Below are 25,558 nucleotides of genomic sequence, written 5' to 3'. Positions count from 1 at the left end.
TCACATGCGAAATCGGGCGACAGTGGCGCCATATTCGAAATCGAGCGACAGTGGCGCCACCTGTGTGCGGCAAACCTAAGCTTCTCTGACTCACATCCAACGTCACAGATCGATGTACATATTTAACCCCTTTCCGTACTTTAACGAGTCCGACACTAATTTAATTCTTTAACTTATTATATAGAGAATATAATAAAAAGAGCATGATGGTAGCCACATTGAATGTGGCGCGTTAACGTGTCTCGGATGAATAACCAATCAGAACTGTGTTTAACAACGTGCGTCACTTCTGCCATAGTTCTGATTGGTTATTCATTCGCGCCGCGTTGACGCGCCGCGCTCTATGTGACACATAGTATGTACATATATGCGCTATGTGACACCCGGCCCATGACCCAGGAGCTGATGAGAAGTCTCTTATCTTGCCACGGTTTGTCATCCCGGGTCGTTCTACATCTGTAATTTCCGTGTGTTAAAATTTGTCTGGTGAGTTCTCGCAGTTGTTCTTAAATTTCGCTGAAATAAATGACAAATGGCAAGGTAGTGCTGCGGTGTGAATTTATTCGAAAGTTACATTTGAACTGGAATTGATTTTAAGCATTCGTATGAAGCAAATGACTTTCATCCGTGATTACATAAACGGGGCCGTAACTTTGGATATTGATTCCGAGGGTTTTCTTTAATAATTTATGTAATAATTTATTGGTAATATTGAATAGAACACGTTACCTTTTCCTTCATAAGGTGTATATGACTGGATGCTCACACCCTGAATGTCCACGACATGGTTCAATTTAATCGTTCTCTTCAATTAATTTGATCAAGCGTTCCATGCTTCCATGCTGCTGGAATTTTAGGTCTTTTATTGGTGACATTTTAGGGGCAGGATCTTGGATAACGATGCTACGTCAAGCTATGATTCTGGTGCCCCATGCTGCCGTTCAACAGCAGCAGCAACGGGGGATGGCAACCCTGAAAGCAATTTCAATTCGCCTTAAATCTGTGAAGAACATTCAAAAAATTACACAGTCTATGAAGATGGTATCGGCTGCAAAGTATAATCGTGCCGAGCGAGACCTTAAACAAGCGAGACCCCTCGGAGAAGGTACGAAAATATTCTATGAGAGGGCAGAAATTGCTGCTCCTGAAGGGGCACCAAAGAAACTCGTAATTGCCGTAACGAGCGATCGTGGACTTTGCGGAGCAGTCCACACTGGTGTCTCTCGAAACATTAGAGACGTACTACTGGCGGATTCGAATGAACGAGAGAATACCAAAATTATCTGCATTGGTGAAAAGTCTAGGGCTATTCTTTCGAGGCTTTTTGCCAAGAATATTCTTTTCGTTGCATCCGAAGTGGGTCGTAAGCCCCCGACTTTTATTGATGCATCCAAGGTTGCGAGTCAGGTCTTGGACAGCGGGTAAGTCTACATTACTGTAGTATGAATGACAAGATTTTAATATAGTTCTGGATATTTATTTATGAATATAGTTTCAAAAGATTTGATGTATAAGAAATAGTACGTACGAATATGCGAATGGATTAAGTAACATCTTTTAATTATTCCAGGTATGAATTTGGATCTGGGCGAATTGTATACAACAAATTCAAGTCGGTGGTATCGTACGGTGTCGCGGATTTGCCACTGTTCGATAAAGGTTCTGTTGCAAGTGCTCCGAAACTATCAGTTTATGACTCCTTAGATGAGGATGTAATTCAGAGTTACCTGGAGTTTTCTCTTGCATCTTTACTTTTCTATTCCATGAAGGAGGGTGCATGCAGCGAACAGTCCAGCAGAATGACTGCCATGGATAACGCCAGTAAGAACGCTGGCGAAATGATCGACAAACTTACGTTAACTTTCAACCGTACGCGTCAAGCCGTGATCACTAGAGAGCTCATTGAAATTATTTCTGGAGCAGCTGCTCTCGACTAAACACCACTCGAAATCACTAGAATTTAATAGCACATGTTTTTTGTATGTAAAATACATTGGAAACTTGAGCATACTTGGCCAAATCCAAGCTCCAACTGCGCATACGATCAACATTTTCCTGTCCTAGACAAAAGGAAGTAAGAAGATGAACTCGCGTACATCGTTGTAAATCACAGATCGAAGCATTTCAACGTTGGAATAAAACTATTCGTTCAGTACAGGTATACGTGTTGTTATTATTCTAAATTTAAGTGCAATCTAAGTCAAGTAAAGAAATTTGTTTTTCTCCAATTTCAGTACCAATGATCGATCATTATAGCTTGACATTTACCCAACCTGACCCAATTCTGTTTACACACATTTTTATTATAGTAATTGAGTAACGATTGGAAAAAGAAAGCGAACTTTCGTTTGCACTAAACTTTAATATGACTTATGCCATTGTATGGATTGTATGAAATACAGAACATTAAGAGGATCGATAAACAACTGACAATAACTTTGTGAAGTTAATTATCATCTAGCCATCTACTCGTAACAGCATTCAAGTTAGAGAAAAATTGACAACCGTACTCCGAACTTGTTAAACATGTTGTTAAATACTGAATTAATGAATTTCATATCGTGGTTTGTGTGAAAATTTGTGAAAATTGTGAGAATATCGGTTAGTTCCAAACATGTAACTGCACCTCGACAGAGGGAAAGCATGTCTTCGCTGAAAGTGATAAAGAACCGCATAAGGTCAGTGAATAACACAAAGAAAATCTCGCAAACCATGCGGATGGTATCAGCGGCAAAATATGCACGTGCTGAGAGAGAGCTTAAGGCAACAAGACCTCTCGGACAAGGATCACAAGTGTTCCTCGAACAAGCTCAAGTGACACCTCCGGTGGACCTGGAGTTACAGTTAATTGTATCTCTTACGGGCGATCGCGGACTTTGCGGCGCCATCCACTCAGGGCTCTCGAAAGAGGTCGAAAAGGCACTAGATAAGTCACCAAAATTGAAGCTGGGTACAAAATTCTTTTGCGTCGGTGAGAAAAATCGTACTATTCTGGCCCGCCTCTACCCGGAGAAGGTACTTTGGGTGGCTAGTGAAGTTGGTAAAAAGGTAATGACTTTCATAGACGCAGGACTCATCGGGCAGAAAATCCTCGAGATAATAAAGGAGCATAACATCGCCAGAACACAGATATATTTTAACAAGTTTGTGCAATGGTTCTTCCGATCTAAGAAACTGACATTTGATAACCGACCACTCCAAGATTACGATCACTTTTTACTGGTTTTTGAATGTCGAGTCTTTAGATTATATTATACTCGGTGCTTGTACTTTAATAAGGATTATTTAATAGGTTTGTTAATGCTGGGCTTTATACCGTTGACACTGTGGACATGTATAATCGAAGCACTGTCTTTGCGGGCAAGAACTTTGTCCTCTACGATATGATCGATGAGGATACCGTTGACTGTTGGTTGGAGTTCAGTGCAGCTGCGACGATTTTCTGGATGCTCAAAGAAAGTTACGCGAGCGAGCAGTCGGCACGTATGACATCGATGGAAAATGCAACGAAAAATGCATCTGAAATGATAAAAAATCTTACCCTAACCTATAATCGCACACGACAGGCAGTTATTACTAAAGAACTAATTGAAATCATATCTGGAGCTAGTGCCGTCAATTAAGTAATCCAGTAGCTGATAAAAATTAGTGTATAATATCTAACATTATTTTAAACAAGTGATTTACTTGTTTACAAAACAGATGTGATATCACGTTCCGAGGGTTTGCAGGTTTTCTTTCGTAGGTCAGGGTCTGTTTAGTTAAGGAGATAAAAGCTTGTCAACTTATTTTCTTGCGTTTAATCTGTCCAGATTCAACGGCTAGTCGCTAACTTTTGTTCCATGAATCTATTATATGCAGGAGTGAAACTACTTTTATTGTAATATCTAGACAGTGCGTGTACTCGAAAGATCAGATGTGATTATGTAACAGCAAATAGTTTTCATAATATTGGTCTCAATTGTACCATGTAATGTGAATTTTCAATAACCGAGCAATTTTTTAACTATGTTTATATAGTTCAATTAGAACATATAATTAAATTGCAAACAGAAGGCCGATATACTATTAATCTTTATACAGGATTACTATGAGAACATAATCAGTGAAAAAAACGAGTAGATAATGAGATTACCACTATTGACAATAATATAAGATACGTTTATTTGTTTAAGCATTTTTGCATATACCGTGAAATGCGGTTTGTCTTTGTTTATTTACAGTTATTCCACGTTCATAGAGGATGCAGAACTGATATCAAATTCTTTAAATAACATAGATCTATTGGGTTTGACTATGCCGATGTCATCGACCAATACTTTTTCCAAATTTATGACAAGTCTGGGACCTCTTATTCACGAAGTAATTAAATTGATTCATATGAACCGTAGATTAAGAAGAAACGATATATAGTACAGATTGCGTCTGTCGGAACGGCTCGATTTTATGTACTTTCAATGGAAAATATAAAATACTTCATTTAAAACAAGATAGCATGCCATAATCTAGCAATATCCAAAAACTACGATTTGCAACTCGCACCACTTTTGGACTACTACACATATAAATAATATTTCGACGCTTAAACTTTACCAACAAAGTGTTAAACGTAGCCCGATGATTGGAAATAAACCCTTGTTGCAAACTACAGGAAATAAACATATAATGTAAAATGCACTCGTGATCTTAGCTGGTGTCCCAAAAGCTTACTCGACAAATCCAATCTCCGCCACCTGCATTTAATAATTTTATTCACAACACTGCTTCGTGATTGCAGGTTCATAGGTCATTCAGTTGATTCTTACAATCACGAAAACTCGTCTCCGGTACGAGTGTAGACATTGGCTGCCCTCGAAATGTCCTAGAGTTATAAATGGCGTGCACTCTTCACTGTGAAGGAATTCACCATTCGGCATCTCCGTTAGCTTTTTGAAATACATAATCTTTTCCATTTAAGTTCATTATACCATCTTTTAGGTAAAATTTCCATTTGTTTCTGCTCCTGGTGATCTGTAATATAATATGCTTATTGTACAAGTAATATAAAAAGTAGCCAATAAAATTGAAAAACAAGCATCTCGTAATTCTCTTATATCTTGATTACACACGTAGTGTTAATGAAAATTTTAATGGTACAGATCGAAACCCTCACCTTATCATATTGACATACAACAACATTATCCGTATCGAATAAGTCAGTAGGATCATCATCTGTAACATCATCTTCCGAATTGAGTGGCTCCTACAAAGAAAGCAACATATTAATAAATGCATGTAATGTTCAATATTAATTATATAAATCAAGTGCCATAAATAATATTAAAGGAAAGTTAAACATGTCTTCCATTATCTTAACAGTATGTTACCTCCTCACGAGCAGCTGCTTCTTCATTTTCTTCTTCCTCTTTATCATCAAGATCTTCATCATCGTCATCATTGTCTTCTTCCTCTTCTTCTTCATCATCATCCGATGAATCACCAAGAGGTCCGTCTAATTGAGCTATATTACCCTGCTATCATATATACATGATTATTAATTTACATTTAGTACCACTTATATTACTTCAATTATTTAATCATACCTGATTCTGTACTGGTCTTTGCGACACCACGTTGTTTGTGCTTTGTGTGACAACTTGTACAGGCTGATTCACTTGAATAGGTGTCAAAGCTGCCTGACCTTGAAACGTGGCATTCACATGTTGCTGTAGTAATGTAGATGCTAAATTGGCTGGTAATCCCATTGCTGCAGTAATTACAGGACCCGTCAAGATAGTATGCAGTTGATTACCTGAATCCACAAAGAAATATTTAAAGTATTTATATATTAAAAACAACTTCTTTTAATATTTAGATGAATTAGTTCCCACGTTACCTTGAATTGCCGAAGCAGGAACTTGTATAGTTAGAACACGTTGTTCAGCGTCTGGTACACCAGCTTGTTTTGGTAATGTAATTTGAAGAGGCACTTGTCGTTCTAAAACTGTTGCTGGTGCAGCCACAACTTGTTGTACTGGCATATTGGCGTGTTGCTGTACAGGTATGCCAGCCGAATGGGCATGCTGCTGCTGTTGCTGCTGCGGCTGGGGTTGTTGCTGCTGTTGGGGTTGTGATTGCGGGTGCTGTTGAGGCTGCTGTATGGGGGGAACAGGTTGCGATTGTTGCACAAAGTGGTTTCCAACATTACCTACGTTGGCAGCTGGAAAACAATAACATTAAGAGGGTATGGCACGAGTTCAATTTCCTTTCCGATTATATTGTGAAAGCTGGGCACTTTTGTATTTAGAATAAATAAATTAAACAAACCTTTACTGGCTGCGACCGATTTGTGAGTGTTAAGCTGAGGAGGTTGTGGTTCTGGTGGGTCTGGATTTAATTCCACCGCCTTGCTGGACATGAGCTTCGTCTCCCATATCTGCTTGAGCTCTTGTAAAACTTGCTCGTCTACACTTTCATCCAAGAATGATTCTCGTACTCCCGCTATTACATCTTCAATCACGGTATTATACAGCTTCAACTATAAATTTAAACGGAAACAATTAGTTCTTTGTTATTCTTTTCTTGTCAAAGGTACAAAAGTAGAACTTTAACAATAATTATCGATAGTCAATTTTCATACTTTCATGCCAGTAACATTCCCTTCCTTAATCTGTATTAAAAACTTACTAGAAAAGTTGAAACAAGAAAATCATAGTCAATTATTAATAAAATATTTAAAATCAGAAACAGTATATAAATTGCAATACAATTTACATATTCTATCATCTGATCCGCTCGATCGTAACAGTTTAATTCTAAAACGTTTATATCAAAGTAAAAAGCCATTAAAATTTTTTATAGCAATTAATCTCCGCATTAGACAACCAGTTGCCGGAACATTTTTCTAAACTTGGGGTCGTCTTTCATTCAATGTTTAATCAATGTATAATACAGTAAGACAGAGGTTAACAAAATATCTCTTGCAAGAGAAGATAAAAAAATACTTCTATGCGCTCTTTGTTAATTTCTCCAGAGTTATCCAAGGTCTATCGTTCAAGATTTCGTACATTAAAGGCCAGTGGAATTACGTGCATACAAATCGAGCAGTTCTGGGCATAAATGCTTTCGCTTTCATGCATCCAAACTTTCGGTGCTGGAAGAACATTAGGTTCATTCTTCGTGATAACTATGATGCGCCCGAAAGCTCGAAAGACGATGACGAATTATATCAATTATAATGCAATTTACATATTTTAATTACATCATCCGCTCGATCGTAACAGTTTAATTCTAAAACGTTTATATCAAAGTAAAAAGTCATTAAAATTTGTTATAGCAATTAATCTCCGCATAAAACAACCGGTTGTCGGAACATTTTTCTAAACTTGGGGTCGTCTTTCATTCAATGTTTAATCAATGTATAATACAGTAAGACAGAGGTTAACAAAATATCTCTTGCAAGAGAAGATAAAAAAATACTTCTATGCGCTCTTTGTTAATTTCTCCAGAGTTATCCAAGGTCTATCGTTCAAGATTTCGTACATTAAAGGCCAGTGGAATTACGTGCATACAAATCGAGCAGTTCTGGGCATAAATGCTTTCGCTTTCATGCATCCAAACTTTCGGTGCTGGAAGAACATTAGGTTCATTCTTCGTGATAACTATGATGCGCCCGAAAGCTCGAAAGACGATGACGAAGGTCTCATCGGTGGATTCGAAATCGGACCGAGCGAGTTCGAAATCTCCGTTACTCACCACGCTAGTCTGTGAGAGGGTCATTGTCGGATGATTCGTATTGTCAATCGGTCGAGAAACAATACCAATGATCCCAAATCAACGGAGCCCCTCGGAATCCGACCGTCGCTGCAGCGTTGCTCCAGCTCTTTTATACTTTCTCAACAGCTCCCATTCCACCTAATGGCACGACCGTGGTAGTCGACACAGCGTATCGTAGGACCACCCGTGACCAGAGGAAACATTTAACGATTCTCCCGTTCGACTCGGCGAGGGTGAAAGATTAAAAGCAACTATTTTTAATAGACGACCAATTTAATTTCCGACCAGTCAGTCCACTAACGCGCGAACGACTAACCTCGACAGGAAATCACTGGTGCCTCCTCGAGTACCGGTCGGTAAAACAGGTTAGGGACGACTGCGCAGAGGAAGTGACACAACGCATCTAGGGACTATTGCGGATTAAGGCCGTGTCCGAATTTGTTTAGTATGTATGTGTACATACATACTAAGCGTACATGAGCATACACACATACATAATACACACATCTACACTACGCACTAAATACTTGGGCCTCGAATACCTCTTGTATGCAATACTACGCGCATGCGCAGAAGAGCGTCGGCTACTGCGCGCCAATTTTAAATGAATTTTAATTGCTGTTCAAATCGCCCTCGTTATATCTGTGCCGGCATTATAGCCGCAACTAAATTTTTTCTCTAAAAACACATGTAAGCCCCGATTTGAGCCAGCACTCTCTTGCAATCGTTGGTGAAAGTATTTTCCATATTTTCCCAGTTGACTCTGTAAAATTTCATTTCTACGGTATTCTTAATTGTTCGAGCTAGGTCCTGAAACGCTTCATTTTCGATTCTAAGCCTCCAAGAAACGTAAAACACCGAAAACGTTTATGGACCACGCCACGTTGGTTCTAGTCCATGATAAATAAATAAATTATTGATGAAAAATGGCAAGCGTTCCAGTTTACAATATATTTCAGTGGCAATCTCCCAACTCATCTCTGGTAGTTATAACTATTGATGTTAAGCGCTGTTTAAACAATGTTTTAATCCAATTTTCCAGGTAACAATAGTATAAAACAATGTTTATACATCGCTTACCATCAGTAGTTATATAACTGGTGTAAACGTATATACTCCTTGACTGTAATCGCACGAGCCGGTAAAAGAGCAGGACCGGTGAAAAATCTGTAAAAATTCCGCAACTCGCTTGGGATGTTTGGATTGTTAAATAGGAATTAACATTGACAGAATGGCGCGGAAAGTACCACGTATAATATTCTGGACCAGCACTATCGCTTCTGCTTTGGTCGGAGCATATGGAATGAAGTAAATATATCGTGTTATAAAGGTCTCATGTAACATAACCTTGCAACTTACCGGTAGGATAGCAATAAGCCCGCTGGCTAAATGCTGAACATATCCCCAGTAGAAACATACAATTATTATAAAGCCTATTACCCATTATTAGAGTCCACACGACAGAGTGGCAAATATGGATATTGCAGATATTAAAAGATATTCTATAAATAATGCCACGAAGGAAGAGGAAAATAATTTTCTTTTCTTCGTTCAGGGCCTGGACGGGAGGAAAGTCGTATGCAGGAAAAGAGACTTTGGAAGGGAAAGTTGTTATTATAACTGGTGCGAATTCAGGCATTGGTAAAGAAACGACGTTAGCATTAGCTAAACGTAAAGCTAAAGTTATCATGGCTTGTCGCAATATGAATAAATGTGAAACGGTATTTATGTTACTCTTAATTTTTTAATAACTCTAACGGATTTACAAGTAAACTTTACTGACCTGAAATTAATTCAGACGTTCAAGTTTAGATTCTTCTTTTTTTTATTCTTGATATTTAGAACTTAGAGCTTGATAACTAATGTTATTAGCCATGTTTAGTTTGCGATGGATATTACATTATTTTGAGATAAACTAAAACCCTCACCGCTCGTTTCAGGCACGTCGAGAAATTGTCCTTGCAACTAAAAACAAATATGTATATTGTAGAGAGTGCAACTTGGAGTCACAGAAAAGCATTCGTGAATTTGTCGATCTTTTCAAAAAAGGTAAACCTGTGATTACGCAAGTTCGTTACTACGTTACAAAGACACTCTATATTAAGAAAACAAATGATAATATATGTAATGTATTTTATTTCATAGAGGAATCCAAACTGCACATCCTTATTAATAATGCAGGGGTTATGCATTGTCCCAAGAGTTATACGCAAGAGGGAATAGAAATGCACATGGGTGTCAATTACATGGGCCACTTTTTACTTACGAACTTACTTTTAGATGTTTTAAAAGCATCGGCGCCATCAAGAATTATAAATGTCGCAAGTGTGGCATATAAACAAGGAAAGATTAATATCTCAGATTTGAATAATACAGAGAAATATGATGCACGTGAAGCGTTTGCGCAGAGTAAACTTGCCCTCATTATGTTTACACGAGAACTGGCACGCAAATTAACTGGTTAGTTATTTTTTTGTTGTAATGTTAATAGGTATACATTCCTTATTATGTAACTGTTAAACTTACAGCCACATTAAGATAGCATTCTGCAGCAATTATTTAGTAAGAAACTTATCGAGCAAAAATCTATTCTCTGTAATAGGAATTATTGCATACAACTCACTACTGTTTAAGATTTTATACTATATAACTTTGCTAAGAGACGTTTGTCTTAGCCTTCAAATATATTTATATTAAATTAATATTTCGGATTTGTCTTCTAGGTACTGGAGTAACAGTAAATGCCGTTCACCCAGGAATTGCCCATACAGAGATCAATCGCAATTTAAGTTTCCATAACAGTTATTTTAGTGCACTATTTTTAAAACCATTAACATGGCCTTTCATAAAGTCCGCGAAACAAGCTGCGGAAACCATTATTAATTTGGCACTGAATCCTGATTTAAACAGTACCAGTGGCTGCTACTTCAGGTAATTATTATTCTCAAAGTTATTACTAAAAGTGTGCGTAAACATTATTTACCTGTCAATATTGTTTAGCAATGGGAAACTAGCTGAAATAACTGACGAGGCAAAGAACGATAGCCTAGCAAAGTGGTTATGGCTAACTAGTGAAAAATGGACAAAGTTGAACAGTTCTTAGATACATATTTTTGGTATGTGTACTATATTTGCACTAAGTTTGTTAAATTATAAATAAGCGATAGTTAAATATAAGAACATTCAAAACTAATTCAAATTCAGCATTAAAAATCCGGTACATCTTTACTATTATTTACAGTAGCCCTGGTTGTCATACTCCGTCATCTACTAGAAGTGATTCCATGTCAGCGTTTTCTATTTCACTTTTCAAATCATTCAAGTCAATTTGAAATTGATATTTTTTCGCGCTAAATATATGTTTCTCATTTGATATAATCAAGTTTCCTTTGGTTATGTAAATAGATAGGTTACCATTGATACATAATAAAATCAACTATACAGTTATTGTTTACACATTAAAAAAAAAAAGTAATTTGCATTGATTCTGATGTTGTTGGGAGTTGGGACTTTACATCATTAATTTGTAGTTTACTCGATGTAATACTTACGCACATTGATTTATTGTACAATCTCAAAATATATCGTCATTTCGTGGAGCAAGGTAAGAACAATAATGTAATGTAAACAGTTTTCATCTCAGAAAACCAAGAATTGGTCTGTTTGGTCCGAGTGCATCTTCCTTTATCAAAATATCCATAAGTGCATTATTCAACCTAATGCCAATGTCTTTTCCAGCCTAAAAGATTGAATTTTAGTAACTGTTGCATCGATAGTGAGTGTTTAGTGTATAAGATAAAAAAAGTCACTTCTTGCGTGATATAAATTATATGGCATAGGCAAACGAGTTCATTATTACCGTTTTATTTCTTTTATTTACTAGATGTAGAAACATGTAAAACTATTTCCTGTGGCACTGCCGAAATACACAGAAGGAAAAATTATTCACTATTTTTCGTAACTTTATTTGTAACTGATAACTTGCAAGCTTCACATTATGTTTAAAATGCGGTCATTTCTTATTTGAATCAAACATGAAATCGTGCAGAACAATACAAGGACAATTGAAGGAAAATTTTGCAACATAAAAAGTTATACAAAATTAAACTGAATACATACCTGTAATGCTTTAATTAGAGTCGCAGGCTGCAAACTTCCATATCCAAGTTTTGCTACGTATGTAATTCGACCATTGGGTAATACCGAAATAACAGTGCTGGCGGAACTACACGTTTCTTCTTCTGCATTTGGGTCGATTATATTATTCTCACCTATCTAAAATACAAATGAACAGTAAACAAATTATCATACGTAAGAAAAGTAAATTTTATATTTCAAATAAGACCTAGGAGAAGTGAAATGCTTTTTTTATGTCTGAGAGTACCGATTTGTTTTTGCTGGAATTATCTGACTACTAATATATATGTCACAGTTACCTTACACAATGTTACAAGAACAGGAAAACCTGTAACATCTAATTTGACACAATCATATGGATCATCGGACAGTTCAATATCTGGTTCTCCACCATCAATGGACATTGTCGTAACTTTAGGAATTTCAGTACTAAATAATGCTCCTTTAACAGCCACGCTTACTGAATCAAATAAATTACCACCGCACTGAAGGATCTGATAAGTCATAAGAATAAGTTAATAAATAAAAGGTTCCTTTTTCAAAAGAAATTTAGTAACATAATTAGGTATAATATTTTTGTCTGTACTCTTTTATACTGACCGAAACATCTACGTATACTTTCCAGCATTTATGGTGTGGAAGAATGCACAACTTTTTCAAATCGAGAGCATGTTCACTTCCATAAGCCATTGCCAATGTTGTACTTATTTCCCCACTTAAATCATCTCCACCTTTCCCTTCAAACGCTGGAGTTGCGTTTGCTGAACTGAAAACAAAATCTGTTTTAACCTGAATTAAATATTTACAATTGTTGAATCTATATAAATATCTGCAAGGTATTAACATATCTATTATTCATATGAATTAGGTAGAAGTAACAAATCGTGCATTGAAGTAAAGTTTAACAATTACCAATCAACGAAAAATTCAATTTTCCCCTTGTCTGGACTATGAGCAAAGGGAGTATCCACTTCTACTTTAACGCCAACTAATATGTCGGTGTTCATTACTTTTAATCTTGCCGAGCCATGGCATTGAGGAAGTATTTTCGTTTCTATTTCCATCCATCGATATTCATTCCGACGTCTACCATCATTTCTAAAGTCAGCCTAAAGTAGAATAAATTGTTAACGATTAAGGTAAATATACAAAATTGTGGAATAATGTTAAATTCTGCTATTTATATCTTTAACAATTCTTTACAACATTTTGAAAGCTTTCCGGCGTATCAGTTAAAAACTAATATTTGATTAATCAATGTAGTAATTATAAGTTTCATACTATTAGTGTATTTACATCCATTTAGTAAATAAATTTTACAGACACACAAGAAATATATATAAAGCATCGCTAAATTATAAAAGGTTCGGTTAACCCACGTTTCATGGTAATCGTCTGTTACATTGACAACGTAAATAAACCTTACTCACGTCAATTCCATGTAAAATGAACGTCTTCTCAGCTAAACTTAGAGGAACTTCTGCCATGTTATATATAAATTCATATAAAAACTTGTTTGCAGATCAATGGGAAGAATCGATGACAACAACTAGTAAATTAAGGCACGACTAAATGTGTAATTCCATCTCACAATTATGAAATCACATTTTATTTGTCCCAGTTTCAACATCAATCATCAATTGGATAATTCAATTTATAAAATGACACTTTTCTCAAAGAACGTCTGTATACATGTATTTATACACGTGCTAAGCTAACATTTTAAACAGAACTGAAACTAATGAGTTCAAGCAAGACTGGAAATTTATAACAAATATGGGACCGGTTTAATTGCAGTACTAATAGCAGACTATAGAGGCGCCACTCGTATGGTTCTTTAGAAATGAAGACAAAACGTATGAATTTTGAAGAAGAGAAAAAAGGATATATATGTAGATTGGAAACGAGGAAGATAAAAGTTGGAAAGAATACTTCAGCACCACCATGGAATATAGTCGGTACTAAGATGGGAATACGGACTCATGATTCTTTGCAAAAACGTTCTTCTAATTGAGTTTGATTTTATGGATTTCATGGGCGGTTTTCAGAGGTTCTTGTTTATATACGAATAGAAAAAAAATTCGATATTAAACTACTAAAATGAGTCAATATTGTTTTATAGAAGGATGTAATAGTAGTACATGTAAGAGCGAAACTAATGGAAACAAAGAAGAAGTACCATTTTATCGGTGAGGGATAATCCTTTTCACTTCTAACCTATAAGCTTTCCTATAGAATATGAAATGTATTTTCATCTTTTAATGAGATCATATGAAAATGTAAAAAATACATTGCCAAGTGGATACCAAATTGATGTGGGCTTTTTCAATTTTATATCCTAAAAGGATTAATTTATGATCTCAGGTGGAAAAAAGAATGATAAAAAATCGAAGTATTTTCATTTATGTTTCCCCAAGAACCAGTTCTTCGTGCGAAATGGGTACATGCTTTGGTCACTTATAATAAACAAAAAAGTGCTCTACAATTACGGAAGCAAAGCAGAATATGTGTAAAACATTTTTCAAATGATTGCATTGAACAATTTGGTTTTCAATACAAGCGACTGAAACGGAACTCGGTACCATCAATTTTTCCACGTTTTCCTAATAAACAATGTGAATAAAGGTAACTATGTTAGTGCTAATGTGACGTTCATTTATAACAGTACACTTATACTTTCAACAGTGAAATAAAAACGTAGTCATACGTGTCTGAAGTTAAAACTTGAAATTTATGTTAGTTAAATATTTATTATTTTGTTACAGCACTGATATTGAAAATAATACCATCACTGAAATGAACGATAACATCCATTTAGTGGACGTCTCTGAATCTATTAATGATGCAATGTGATAAGCACATATGTGATTTATTTAATCCATTGTCTTTATTGTAATAAACGGAGCATTTTTAATTAAATATACGTCTATTATTCTTCAGTGTTAGTACTGACAGTAATGATAGACTTATACATTGTGAAGAAGATCTCTGTTCAATAAAAAATGTAACATCAGTTGATTATATGACTGCATCGTGGTAAGTATCTGTTCATTACCATTTGAAGTAAATGTGAGATTACGTACTTCCTTAGATACTTAATCTATTTTTGTTCACATATATGTAGCAGTGAAGAGGAAGTAATTAGTATCGATACCGAAGAAGACGAACAGAGCACCTCATCAACGACAAAAAATCAAGGACATTTAGACACAACTCCAGAGAACAGTAATGTTACGTTACGGTATCCTAGTGACATCACAGAAAGCCGTATAAACAATATGTCACCAGAGACTATGAAGACTTCCATTTATATATTGCTACGAGCGTGCAAGCACAAGGATAAATTAATCAAGCGTTTACGTATGCAAGAACGGCGTAGAAAACAAAAATTAGAACTGCTTCTGGAGTTGTTGATAAATCTGAAGAAAAATAATTTACTTTCTTCTAACGCTTACTATTTTCTACGAGTATTTTTGCTTAAGAACAAAGTGCAGTGTTAAAATTTACAGATTTCAAAGATCTTCGAAAACTCTATCAGAATTGCTTAGTAATGTACTTATGAAATAACCGCATTGCGGCGAAAAATGTTGACTACATTCTGTGTAAATATTTGATATGTATTTAGATAATTGTGATATCTTGGAAAAAAGTTTTAAGGATGACATCACATTAGGATGTGGATAGTGTCGGAGTTTGCCACTGAGGGCAGCACAGGATTGTGATTGCAAAAAGATGTCCTGTTATCTTCCAATAGCAGATTCTTAGTTTGGAAGTTTATGGTCTAAAAGAAGTTCACGTTAATTTGATGAACAATTCCCGCCTATCAGACATGAAACATGATATTCGATTTGCGTTCAAATTAATTTACAATTATGTTTGTTAAACTGAATAATCAGTAGAACGCATCGTTCCAATTGTCAAATATTCAGTATGGAAACTAATGGTTACTTTCCAAAGTGTTCGTTATCAGAAAATGCCCTGCAAATGTTATCGAGTATTCGGGATGCAATGAGATCGAATAATTTTCCTGGCAGTGAAAATTGGGAAGAAATAACCGGAGAGGTTAGCGTGATACAATAATTTAAAAGAAATTATATATTAAGAATAAAGAGTTGTTATTGTTTTTATATTAGTAGTTTTAAGTATTTACAATCATTGTTTAACTGATGAATGTTTAAACTTATTTCGAGTTTCGATTATACATTAAGCACGTGGTGGAAATTAGAGAAATTATGTTCGGCTTGTGCTTTTTTTTTTACATTGTTACAATGCTCTAAATTAATATCTTCTGTTATTTATGACAGTTCAAAATATAGCTAATTAAAACATTGTAAGAATGATCGATCGTTGTAACCTTCGGAAATGCAATTTTTAATTGATTCGTCGTTTATAATGAAGAGTGCACGTAGAATGCAACCGATGATAACTTTCTTAAGTTATTTATACATTAATGATTTTAATACCATTTGATTGTTACAGTGTCTTGATACACCGGAGGATATGGAAATAGAAGAGTGCGTTAGTGAAGATGGCAATCGAACGTCTTCTCAAAATTCTGTAAATGATATTTCTCAATTGCAGGATATTTTAGCCACTCAGAATTTTTTTACTAAAAATGATCGGCCCGATAATAATTTGGTAGCTTTGCAAGGTGTTTTGGAAGTAACTGACATTACTGAATCTTTGTATGAAGTACTGGAGAATAATGGGAGGTTTGACTTCTCGAGTATTGAAAGTATTTCTACCGACGAAGTGTCTGCTGTTGTTCAAAATTTAAAACCCAGATTAAGTCCAAATGGGATTTATAATCTTGCTCGTTCTATCTGCTCTATGGATATAGATCAACGAATAAAGTACATCGGCCCCTTCTGTACCAATTTGTTATTGCCTAATGTAAGTGTATCGATATTGCAATACATTCCGTTTAATACCTTCTAAGCTCAAATTAATATTTAAAGAGGATATATGGTGTTTATGTATATATTAGATATATCAATTATGATGAACGAAGTTGGGTATTTTGACATACTGAAATATAGTATTAAAAAAATGGACAAGTAAAGCTGCCTGATTTAAAGAGAGATATCAGTAATATACCAAATTTGAGTATGTCGAAGAATAAATATACAGGGTGAGTCTTAAAAATTGCTCTAAATGGCAAAGTTGTTACAGAGCATGTTCTTTGATGAATTGCAAATCATGGCTGATAATACTATCTGCACTGATACAGCTCTATGTCGGAATAGACAATATAATTTCTGTTGTCTATTCCGCTGTTTCCCTTTCGCTGCCCATAAAATCGCTTGATTAATAGGTTGAGTAAGTAGTTTTTCCCTCCAATCATCAATTTTGGAGCTTTGATAAGATTAACCTTGTATAATTTTTAATGTTCGATAGCGAACAGAGTTTTTTTTATAATCACTCTTTGAATGCAATGCTAATGAAACCGAATGTAACATGTTCATTAATATTACTTATTGATATGGACTTTACGTTATACATTTTAAATATTTCCTTAAACTTGTATCAATAATTCTTAAAATTAAATTATTAATGAGAAAATCCTTTAAACGTTTAGGATAAATAATTAATTCCAGTTCCATGTATCTTTCATTGTTTAAAGCTAATATTTTTTTAAAAGGTCTGCCCTTTTCTTTTCAGATTATTACTCCGGAGAGACCGTCACGTTTGATATATTCAGCGATCAGTGAATGCATTGAAGTATTTCCGGATGATATGAAGAAATTAATACTTCATCCGTTGTTAAATGTTGACGTCAAGGATACTACAGCAATTGACAGTATTGTGAATTGTTTTACTCAAGTACAATGGCCTGATCTTACGTCGTAAGGGATCCCTTTGCTTAAAGAGTATAATCAGGAGATAAATATTCATATGGACCGTACAAATAATTCAGTAATAACCTTTTTCTTTTCCAGGAATTTTCTTCTTATTGTAAAGGACTTAAAACAATGGCACATCGCAATTTTACATACATTAACTTCAACAAATCTAGAGGAGTCGATGAAAGACAAATTACTGACGTTACTTCAGATCAAGGCTCTCCAGTTTTCCACGGATAAAAACTACGGAAAATGCCTGCTGAACTTTTTAAAGAATAATAAATCCTTTACTGCACAGCAGCAAGATTTATTAAAAGAGATCGTTGCCGTTAACGAGACTGTTTTCAAGAAACCACTGGAAAATATGATAAAAAATATGTCTACGTATTAGTTGATCGAATAAATACTCCACTTTTTTACATTACTCTCATAAACGCGAATTTAGCATGTATTATAATTTTAAAATTCATAAAAATGTTAAATGCATTTAGCATTGCTAATTTTATAATAGTTGTATACACGTTGCTCGTTAAAAAAGCTGAAACGCCTAAAAATAATTGTTCACATCTGATGACCGCATATATTGTTTATTATAATGAAGGGAAATTATGGTCATGTCTCAGTAATCGCAAGTATTTTCTAAACCAAAATTAAATCACTACATTACACTAAACAATATGTATTAGTCTAATTTGTACGATCTTTATTTTTAAATGTACTGCGGTGTAAAAAGTTTATGCAAATTTCTCATCTGCAAGGCGAAGGAATTTAATCCATGGAAAATTACCCGATAAATATAAACGTGACGATAGAGCGATTCAATCAAAACTATTAATTGATCATTCACATCAGTGACTGATAATGCATTTTATCTCCATTCTATCAATTACGATTAGACAACGTTGGTGGTCGTTCACTCGATTGATTTCAATCATTACTTAGATCTCGGAGAGTATCTGATATTCGTTTTCGATATTTTTTCTCAATGGGAATTTATCCTTCAAAGGTTGCTTGTTATTTCGAAGAAGGATCTTATGTTGCAATCGATATCGATTTCAAAATTGAACAGTCGGCCTCTAATACATTATTCAGGTGAAAGTAATGGACCAACCTGTTCTACATTCATTACTAAAATTATGCTTGAAACCTGTATTCGTTGAATCAACATTTTTTATTCGTTGATTTAATATTTTAATTAATTGATGCAACATTTTATTCACCGATTCAACAAATAAAAATGTTGAATCACTGAATAGAAATATTAAATCAACGAATGAAAATGTTGAATCAATGAATAGAAGTTTCAAGCTTAAAGTAATGAAGCAATCTGTTCTAAATCCATTATTAAAGTTATGCTTGAATCTTCTATTCGTTGAATCAACATTTTTATTTGTTGATTTAATATTTTTATTCGTTGATTCAACATTTCTATTCGCTGATCTAACATTTTATTCATCGATTCAACAAATAAAAATGTTGAATCAATTAATAGAAGTTTCAAGCTTAATATAATGAAGCAATCTGTTCCAAATCCATTACTAAAATTATGCTTGAAACTTCTATTTGTTGAATCAACATTTTTATTCGTTGATTTAATATTTTTATTCGTTGATTTAATATTTTTATTCGTTGATTCAACATTTCTATTCGCTGATCTAACATTTTATTCATCGATTCAACAAATAAAAATGTTGAATCAACGATTAAAAATAGTAAATCAACGAATATAAGCGTGGAATCAACGAATAAAAATGTTGAATCAATTGATTGAAGTTTCAAGCTTAAAGTAATGAAGCAGCCTGTTCTAAATATATTATTAAAGTTATACTTGAATCTTCTATTCGTTGAATCAACATTTTTATTCGTTGATTTAATATCTTTATTCATTGATTCAACATTTTTATTCGTCAATTCGGCAAATATAAATGTTGAATCGACGAATAGAAGTTTCAAGACTAAAGTGATGGAGCAACCAAACCAATTACTAGGTTAAAATAAAGTTTGAAACTTCCATTCGTTGATTTAATATTTTCATTCGTTGATTCGACCCGATTATTAGCTGATTGGAAATTTCATCCGTCGATTAAACATTTTTATTCCTATCAACTAAAATCTTTCTTTAAAACCTGAATTCGTTGGTTCCAATTGTTAACTAGCAACGCGATTACGATTGAATAATTCCCATATTTCCACCGATGTACAACGGCAGGATCGTTTGCAAAAAAACAGATACGTACAAGAAAGTGTAACTTAGATTGTATCGTAATGTCTTCCGAAAGAGATAAGAGCGCGGCAGCTGATAAGGGAAAGAAAAGGCGTGAAACCACGGCATCGGCACCGACTTCTCAAATACGAATGACTGTCTCCTTTGGTACTCGCATATGTACATATATGTATACATGAATTTATTTATATGTACACATGGACATGACTCAAAAACGAACTGTTCAGTCACTCCGCTGTAGCGATAACCGTGCCTAGTTTCCCGAGGATGCACAATCGAATCTCTTGGGCAAGGCCTTCTTAGTTACTTAAAATTGATTATGTAACCGCAATCGATGAGAGAGAGCGAGACAGACATTGGTAAGGCCCACACATACTGATTTATACTCTCATGTTCGCTAAATGAGATCTAATAAACCTTATTGGTACTCATCATGAACAGAAGGACATGTGCTAGTCGGTCGGAAGAGAAATTCCTGGTGCTGTAGAGAAGTCGGTGTTCACTATTCTAATCGCCCCGCGTGTCGAGTTTACAGGTGAGTGTTCATTCGAAAATGTTCTACCGAATGCATTTATCAGTGGTCATTCGATAAGATGCCATTATCGAGTTCATGTGTTATCGTATTCATTATTCTAGTCGTTCCGTGTGTCAAGTTTACAGGTAAGTGTTCATTCGAAACAAGTTTACAGATGAGTGTTCATTAGAAAATGTTTTACCGAATGCACTTATCAGTGGTCATTCGATAAGATGCCATTATCGAGTTCATGTGTTATCGTATTTATTATTCTAGTCGTTCCGTGTGTCAAGTTTACAGGTAAGTGTTCATTCGAAACAAGCTTACAGATGAGTGTTCATTCGAAAATGTTTTACCGAATGCACTTATCTGTGGTCATTCGATAAGATGCCATTATCAAGTTTGTGGACGTGTTACCGTGTTCATTATTCTAGTCGTCCCGCGTGTCAAGCTTACAGGTGAGTGTTCATTCGATAAGATGTCACTATCGAATTCATGGACGTATTATCGGGTTCATTATTCTAGTCGTCCCGTGTGAAGCTTACAGGTGAGTGTTCATTCGATAAGATGCCAATATCGAATTAATGGACGTTTTGCCGTGTTCATTATTCTAGTCGTCGCGTGTGTCAAGTTTACAGGTAAGCGTTCATTCGAAACAAGTTTACAAATGAGTGTTCATTCGAAAATGCTTTACCGAATGCACTTATCTGTGGTCACTCGATAAGATGCCATTATCGAATTCATGTGTTATCGTGTTCATTATTCTAGTCGTCCCGTGTGTTACGTTTACAGGTGAGTGTTCGTTCAACAATGTTTTACCGAATGCACTTATCTATGATCATTTGATAGGATGCCATTATCGAGTTCGTGGACTTGTTATCGCGTTAAGGATCTTCTGCTCGATCAAGTGTTCGCATCGATGTTTTCGGCATCATAGAGAGGTCATCAAATCAAAGATGATAGTCCGGCTTTAGATGACTCTTCGAGTCTTCTTTAGATTGCGAAATCTTGAAGGCTGTTCAGATTATCAATTAATAAGTATGTATCATTAAAGATGGTATGAGAGGCGCTGAGAAATTTAATCGTCGTCGATAAAATAAAATTCATGTATAACCTTTTTGTTGGTAACATTATCCCAGTGAACACTGTTATATAAGTGTTGGGTAAATGTTACGTTTTCGAAGCTAACGTGTTATGTAGCTTAAAAGTAACATGGAAGTTAGATGTTAGTTATTATTTCCACTCAGTAATGTAACATGTTATGTAACATGTTATATTAATGTTATAATTTCAGTTACTTTAAAATAATGTTAATTCTTTATACATTTAATAAAAAAAAATCACGCAATTTTATAAAAAATTACATAATTTTTATTTTCAATTATTTTTTGGTACTTGGCAACTGTTAGATATTAAATGACAGATCAGACTTTCAATGAAATTATGTAATGATAAACTACCTGATTTTACTTAAAGACGATTATGATTTCATTCGACTAGCAAACATTGACTGATAATGTATACGCGCGTATGAATTAAAGTCGCATTTTTTCATACGAGTAGTAAACAAAATATGACATATATTAATCTTATGACATTTGACGATGAATTATGACAATGACGATAACGATGATGTAATAAAATAGATGACAGTTAGCACCAATGTAGTTCTGTTTTGCTAAAAATTGTGCTGCATATATACAGTAATATTAGGACAGTAATATAATGTAAGATAATAGTAACAAAGTTACGCTACATTTATGTAGATATGATGCTAACAATTATTATGTAACCTGTTACTGAAAGCAGACATATATATGTTTAATTAATTATACTGAAATAGTCTCAAGAACATCTATTCATTTTTATGAATGTTACCGTTTAAATGTAATCATTTGATTTCAGTCGGAATTGGTTGTACTTACCAATAAACATTGACTTAACCTTCTGTTTCAGGTGTACCAACGAATTACAATCATTAGTTGATCAAAGATACAACATGGTGGAAAGGAAGTTCATTCCCAATTTGTGGAACAAGGCGCGTCAAAATTGGCCATCGAAACAACTCATAATCGTGCACTTCCTAGTGATCTGTTTCGGCTTATCTGCATGGGTCGGAGTGAATGGGATTTTTGTACAATTGCCATTATTGGTATTGTCATCCCCTGAAAGATGGAAGCTTCCAGCGTATCTGGTAGTTATCATACAAGCTGCCAATGTTGGGCCAATAGTTTACGTACTTACAAATAAATGGTGTCCTAGGTTAAGTCAGCGTGTATGGATATGGGCTCTTTTACTCGAGGGTTTCCTTGCAATGTGTCTCCTGGCTTTTTTATACGATAAGACATTATTTATTGGTGACAATCGGTACAGTTTAGCCATGTACGTGCTAACTTTCTTTACTGCATTGGTCGGCTGTACAAGTTCGGTACTCTTTATGCCATATCTTCGTTTCTTTAAAGACATCTACTTAGTTTCGTATTTCATAGGCGAAGGCTTGAGTGGACTCGTACCAAGTATCGTGGCCTTGCTTCAAGGTGTCGGGGGCAATCCGGAGTGCAAAATTACTGCCAATGGTACGATGGTTCCTTACGTATCCCCACCCAGGTTTCCACCGAAGTATTATTTCCTCTTCCTTTCTGCTATTCTCGGTCTCTCTGTTATAGCATTCACACTTCTCCGATATCTTCCGATTGTACAGGGTGAATTAATCCTCTCTGAAGAGAAGTTTGAGCCAGCCATGGAACAACCTGACGGTTCCAGCACTACGCAGAGGAGAGTTAAGAATACCGGTGGCCAAAGGGCTTCTTTCGGTCCATTATCCAAGATCTATTTATACGTTCTCGTGGCTTTGGTATGCTTCTTAGGTAATGGGTTTTTACATGGAATACAGTCGTATTCCTGTTTACCCTATGGGAATGTTGCTTACCACTTGACTGTGACACTCTCTCACATGGCGAATCCTGCTGCATGTTTTCTGGCTATTTGGATTCTACCGATGAATCTGAGGACTATCGGAGTTCTATCAGTGATCATTTTACTCCTAAGTAATTATGTCACGTTTTTAGCTATTATGTCTCCGAACCCACCTTTACATTCTGCAGAGATTGGCGTGTTCCTTCTTGTATTGGCTTGGATTTTGCTGATGGGGATTATATCCTACGTCAAACTTGCCATTACCACAGCGTTCAGATGCGAATCTGGAGATGTAGTTCTTTCCAACGTAGGCATAATCATGCAAGTTGGATCTGCATGCGGCGCTTTACTCTCATTCCTGTTGACTAATTATACGACATTGTTTACTTCTTATATACCATGCACGTGATCTTAACCTTACTTAATCACAAAAGACAAACTCGAATACGATATAAAGGAATAATACACGAAACAGTTTAAAACTATAAGAAAACAGTACAGTTTGAGTTAGCTAAGGTGTCCTAATAGATACTGTAGGTCAAAATAGGCGCTGCAAAGCGCCATTGTAACCAACCATCTTAACCTCACTTTAAGTTCGTCTGCATTGCTTTAGTATTATTTTCAATCACGAAAGCGTAACTATTTCTGACAGTCGGCTTTTCTGTTACAATACATTTCTATCAAATATATTACATAGCTTGTACTCGAATCGCACGTCTTCGTTATTATATTAAATTTAAATATGAACATTGAAAACGTAACAGAAATTACGATAATATACATCATAACGTCATGAAGCCTATTTTAAAATATATAAGAAAGACATTATTTATAAAAGTATAAATACTGAATTAATTAGGTTTGACATATACATGTGACACTGTTGCATCTTGGCAGCTATGACCGAATGTTTAAAACATTTATATGCTTGACCGCACAATATTTTGTGAACTGCAATAAAATATACAATAATTAGAAGCGTAGTAATACAATTGTATCATGTAAATAAAAAAACAAAACTAAAATAACTTTAGATCCTTTACCAGGTTGTTGCCCTCTTCATTAAAATGTATTATTTTTCAGATTGCAACAAAGTGGATGCAACAAATGTAATGCATTATATTAGAAAGGAAGATGCAAAGTGTTGAGTATTAATAACTGCTCGCATCGCAGTGAATGTCCGAGACCAGTTGCAGGAATTAATATGAACTGAAATCTCCTCAAATCAGACGACTCTAATAAGACATTTTTTTTAAGGGTATTGGTTCGAACTGTATGAAATTTTGATACATGACTTGTGGCATCTAGGAATTATCTAGACACTTTCAAAATTTGGATTTCTGACAAACAATTTTTAACTTACCTTAGACCGGAACCAAAATAGCGTCGAGCTCTCATATTTCGATCGATATCCCATTATTGAAGATCTCAATATGAGGAACGAAAGTTTCAGACAATTGTACGACAATTTAGAACACTCTAGTAATCGATAAACTCGCATTTGAACGAAATAATGGCAACAAAAGTGTCTTATGACCTGTTATGCTAAAACGATGGTAACACGAGGTCTTGGAGTGAAAATTTAGTTGACACGGAAATCACAGATGGCGCAGGGGTTCTTTCTACAGTCAATTAATGCCTTAGAAAGCATGAATCCAGAGGATTTTTGGAGTTTTACTTGGATTTCTTTATAATTATTGTAGGAAAACGACAGGTGGAGTATGTCATTTAGTACAATTCCCAATATAACTCGAAACAACTAGGCTAGGGTAGGGCAGCAGACTAGGATAGGGTTTTATTCGACTAAGGCAGGTTAGGATAGGGTTAGAATGGAAAAAGCTCGGTTAGGATAGGGTTTTATTCGATTAGGACAGGTTAGGTTAGCGATAGATCTCCGATGGGTCAGTAAAGTTGCATAAAGTACCAAGGAGCTTAAGATGTTGAAGACCGTAATTGTATAGTTAATGAAGAGAAACGCAATACTTTACTTAACAGTTTTATTTTGTACATCGCACATAATACATATAAAAGGCAAGCAGAACCGTTCCGAGAGTATACTGCGGTGGTGCTTGATTGCAGAGGCGAGGCATTCTTAAGATTACCTTGAGAGAATTGACCATCACCAATGAGAGAATTAAGTTGCGCTAAATATACGAAATTGAACGAAAG

At 35.1% G+C, this 25,558-nt stretch overlaps 7 protein-coding genes across 16 annotated transcripts; 5 read left to right on the top strand and 2 right to left on the bottom strand.

Moving 5' to 3' along the window:
• Positions 1 to 394: 394 nt before the first annotated feature.
• LOC105697419 (ATP synthase subunit gamma, mitochondrial) lies at positions 395 to 2,436 on the top strand. 2 transcript variants are annotated; one of them, XR_002762218.1, is made up of 4 exons: positions 395 to 486; positions 881 to 1,421; positions 1,571 to 2,158; positions 2,235 to 2,436. XR_002762218.1 is itself a non-coding variant. In XM_012420721.2 (3 exons), exons 2-3 carry the CDS (start codon positions 901 to 903, stop codon positions 1,935 to 1,937), a joined length of 888 nt encoding a protein of 295 aa, XP_012276144.1. In that variant the 5' UTR covers positions 395 to 486; positions 881 to 900; the 3' UTR covers positions 1,938 to 2,161. The 2 variants fall into 2 exon arrangements, 1 of the variants encoding a protein (XP_012276144.1); XM_012420721.2 differs by lacking the exon at positions 2,235 to 2,436 and having other exon boundaries at positions 1,571 to 2,161.
• Positions 2,437 to 2,530: 94 nt separating this feature from the next.
• On the top strand, positions 2,531 to 4,009 carry LOC105697421 (ATP synthase subunit gamma, mitochondrial-like). The gene is made up of 2 exons (XM_012420724.2): positions 2,531 to 3,143; positions 3,293 to 4,009. Exons 1-2 carry the CDS (start codon positions 2,644 to 2,646, stop codon positions 3,621 to 3,623), a joined length of 831 nt encoding a protein of 276 aa, XP_012276147.1. The 5' UTR covers positions 2,531 to 2,643; the 3' UTR covers positions 3,624 to 4,009.
• Positions 4,010 to 4,140: 131 nt separating this feature from the next.
• Positions 4,141 to 8,103, bottom strand: LOC105697416 (transcription initiation factor IIA subunit 1). 3 transcript variants are annotated; one of them, XR_001103827.2, is made up of 8 exons: positions 7,735 to 8,101; positions 6,307 to 6,517; positions 5,876 to 6,199; positions 5,583 to 5,791; positions 5,367 to 5,513; positions 5,153 to 5,242; positions 4,806 to 5,010; positions 4,141 to 4,733 (listed from the first exon to the last, which is right to left on the bottom strand). XR_001103827.2 is itself a non-coding variant. In XM_023432663.1 (7 exons), the coding sequence occupies exons 1-7, from the start codon at positions 7,756 to 7,758 to the stop codon at positions 4,903 to 4,905; spliced, it is 1,110 nt and encodes a 369-aa protein (XP_023288431.1). In that variant the 5' UTR covers positions 7,759 to 8,103; the 3' UTR covers positions 4,141 to 4,902. The 3 variants fall into 3 exon arrangements, 2 of the variants coding, with proteins under 2 accessions (XP_023288431.1, XP_012276138.1); XM_023432663.1 differs by having other exon boundaries at positions 4,141 to 5,010; positions 5,367 to 5,510; positions 7,735 to 8,103; XM_012420715.2 differs by having other exon boundaries at positions 4,141 to 5,010.
• Positions 8,104 to 8,128: 25 nt separating this feature from the next.
• On the top strand, positions 8,129 to 11,088 carry LOC105697418 (retinol dehydrogenase 13-like). 2 transcript variants are annotated; one of them, XM_012420719.1, is made up of 7 exons: positions 8,735 to 9,063; positions 9,311 to 9,476; positions 9,696 to 9,804; positions 9,901 to 10,215; positions 10,479 to 10,686; positions 10,756 to 10,871; positions 10,997 to 11,088. In XM_012420719.1, exons 1-6 carry the CDS (start codon positions 8,987 to 8,989, stop codon positions 10,856 to 10,858), a joined length of 978 nt encoding a protein of 325 aa, XP_012276142.1. In that variant the 5' UTR covers positions 8,735 to 8,986; the 3' UTR covers positions 10,859 to 10,871; positions 10,997 to 11,088. The 2 variants fall into 2 exon arrangements, with proteins under 2 accessions (XP_012276143.1, XP_012276142.1); XM_012420720.2 differs by lacking the exons at positions 8,735 to 9,063; positions 10,997 to 11,088 and adding an exon at positions 8,129 to 8,204.
• Positions 9,618 to 22,457, bottom strand: LOC105697420 (exosome complex exonuclease RRP42). 2 transcript variants are annotated; one of them, XM_012420722.2, is made up of 7 exons: positions 13,323 to 13,613; positions 12,805 to 13,001; positions 12,493 to 12,658; positions 12,192 to 12,386; positions 11,875 to 12,030; positions 11,307 to 11,494; positions 9,618 to 9,720 (listed from the first exon to the last, which is right to left on the bottom strand). In XM_012420722.2, the coding sequence occupies exons 1-6, from the start codon at positions 13,377 to 13,379 to the stop codon at positions 11,390 to 11,392; spliced, it is 876 nt and encodes a 291-aa protein (XP_012276145.1). In that variant the 5' UTR covers positions 13,380 to 13,613; the 3' UTR covers positions 9,618 to 9,720; positions 11,307 to 11,389. The 2 variants fall into 2 exon arrangements, with proteins under 2 accessions (XP_012276145.1, XP_012276146.1); XM_012420723.2 differs by lacking the exons at positions 9,618 to 9,720; positions 13,323 to 13,613 and adding an exon at positions 22,399 to 22,457 and having other exon boundaries at positions 11,353 to 11,494.
• On the top strand, positions 13,912 to 19,375 carry LOC105697417. 2 transcript variants are annotated; one of them, XM_012420718.2, is made up of 7 exons: positions 13,912 to 14,081; positions 14,310 to 14,517; positions 14,658 to 14,928; positions 15,017 to 15,954; positions 16,372 to 16,785; positions 17,554 to 17,738; positions 17,832 to 19,375. In XM_012420718.2, exons 4-7 carry the CDS (start codon positions 15,823 to 15,825, stop codon positions 18,124 to 18,126), a joined length of 1,026 nt encoding a protein of 341 aa, XP_012276141.1. In that variant the 5' UTR covers positions 13,912 to 14,081; positions 14,310 to 14,517; positions 14,658 to 14,928; positions 15,017 to 15,822; the 3' UTR covers positions 18,127 to 19,375. The 2 variants fall into 2 exon arrangements, with proteins under 2 accessions (XP_012276141.1, XP_012276139.1); XM_012420716.2 differs by having other exon boundaries at positions 14,257 to 14,517.
• LOC105697415 (solute carrier family 52, riboflavin transporter, member 3-B) lies at positions 19,372 to 24,579 on the top strand. 4 transcript variants are annotated; one of them, XM_012420714.2, is made up of 4 exons: positions 19,372 to 20,318; positions 20,401 to 20,494; positions 22,430 to 22,667; positions 24,473 to 24,579. In XM_012420714.2, the coding sequence occupies exons 1-4, from the start codon at positions 20,294 to 20,296 to the stop codon at positions 24,500 to 24,502; spliced, it is 387 nt and encodes a 128-aa protein (XP_012276137.1). In that variant the 5' UTR covers positions 19,372 to 20,293; the 3' UTR covers positions 24,503 to 24,579. The 4 variants fall into 4 exon arrangements, with proteins under 4 accessions (XP_012276137.1, XP_012276134.1, XP_012276135.1 ...); XM_012420711.2 differs by lacking the exon at positions 24,473 to 24,579 and having other exon boundaries at positions 22,430 to 24,414; XM_012420712.2 differs by lacking the exons at positions 20,401 to 20,494; positions 24,473 to 24,579 and having other exon boundaries at positions 22,430 to 24,414.
• Positions 24,580 to 25,558: the final 979 nt, after the last annotated feature.

Source organism: Orussus abietinus, unplaced genomic scaffold (assembly GCF_000612105.2).
Source record: "Orussus abietinus isolate OABI.00-Male unplaced genomic scaffold, Oabi_2.0 scaffold393, whole genome shotgun sequence".
Taxonomy (NCBI): domain Eukaryota; kingdom Metazoa; phylum Arthropoda; class Insecta; order Hymenoptera; family Orussidae; genus Orussus; species Orussus abietinus.
This window is presented reverse-complemented; position numbering and strand designations above follow the sequence as displayed.

Bases quoted from the DNA above. Each gene is read 5' to 3' on its own strand.
- LOC105697419 (XM_012420721.2), top strand. From the start codon at position 901: ATGCTACGTCAAGCTATGATTCTGGTGCCCCATGCTGCCGTTCAACAG. The intron at 1,422-1,570 runs GTAAGTCTACAT...TAATTATTCCAG, and splicing joins AGTCAGGTCTTGGACAGCGG to GTATGAATTTGGATCTGGGC.
- LOC105697420 (XM_012420722.2), bottom strand. From the start codon at position 13,379: ATGGCAGAAGTTCCTCTAAGTTTAGCTGAGAAGACGTTCATTTTACAT. The intron at 12,387-12,492 runs GTCAGTATAAAA...ATGACTTATCAG, and splicing joins AAGTATACGTAGATGTTTCG to ATCCTTCAGTGCGGTGGTAA. The intron at 12,031-12,191 runs GTAACTGTGACA...TTTGTATTTTAG, and splicing joins TTCTTGTAACATTGTGTAAG to ATAGGTGAGAATAATATAAT.
- LOC105697415 (XM_012420711.2), top strand. From the start codon at position 20,294: ATGAGAGAGAGCGAGACAGACATTG. The intron at 20,319-20,400 runs GTAAGGCCCACA...CATCATGAACAG, and splicing joins AGAGAGCGAGACAGACATTG to AAGGACATGTGCTAGTCGGT. The intron at 20,495-22,429 runs GTGAGTGTTCAT...CTTCTGTTTCAG, and splicing joins CCCGCGTGTCGAGTTTACAG to GTGTACCAACGAATTACAAT.
- LOC105697416 (XM_012420715.2), bottom strand. From the start codon at position 7,758: ATGACCCTCTCACAGACTAGCGTG. The intron at 5,792-5,875 runs GTAACGTGGGAA...TTGTGGATTCAG, and splicing joins TCCTGCTTCGGCAATTCAAG to GTAATCAACTGCATACTATC. The intron at 5,514-5,582 runs GTATGATTAAAT...TATATATGATAG, and splicing joins AAAGACCAGTACAGAATCAG to CAGGGTAATATAGCTCAATT.
- LOC105697418 (XM_012420719.1), top strand. From the start codon at position 8,987: ATGGCGCGGAAAGTACCACGTATAATATTCTGGACCAGCACTATCGCT. The intron at 9,064-9,310 runs GTAAATATATCG...TTCTTCGTTCAG, and splicing joins GTCGGAGCATATGGAATGAA to GGCCTGGACGGGAGGAAAGT. The intron at 9,477-9,695 runs GTATTTATGTTA...CGCTCGTTTCAG, and splicing joins ATATGAATAAATGTGAAACG to GCACGTCGAGAAATTGTCCT.
- LOC105697421 (XM_012420724.2), top strand. From the start codon at position 2,644: ATGTCTTCGCTGAAAGTGATAAAGAACCGCATAAGGTCAGTGAATAAC. The intron at 3,144-3,292 runs GTTTGTGCAATG...ATTATTTAATAG, and splicing joins ACACAGATATATTTTAACAA to GTTTGTTAATGCTGGGCTTT.
- LOC105697417 (XM_012420718.2), top strand. From the start codon at position 15,823: ATGGAAACTAATGGTTACTTTCCAAAGTGTTCGTTATCAGAAAATGCC. The intron at 15,955-16,371 runs GTTAGCGTGATA...TGATTGTTACAG, and splicing joins GGGAAGAAATAACCGGAGAG to TGTCTTGATACACCGGAGGA. The intron at 16,786-17,553 runs GTAAGTGTATCG...TTTTCTTTTCAG, and splicing joins CCAATTTGTTATTGCCTAAT to ATTATTACTCCGGAGAGACC.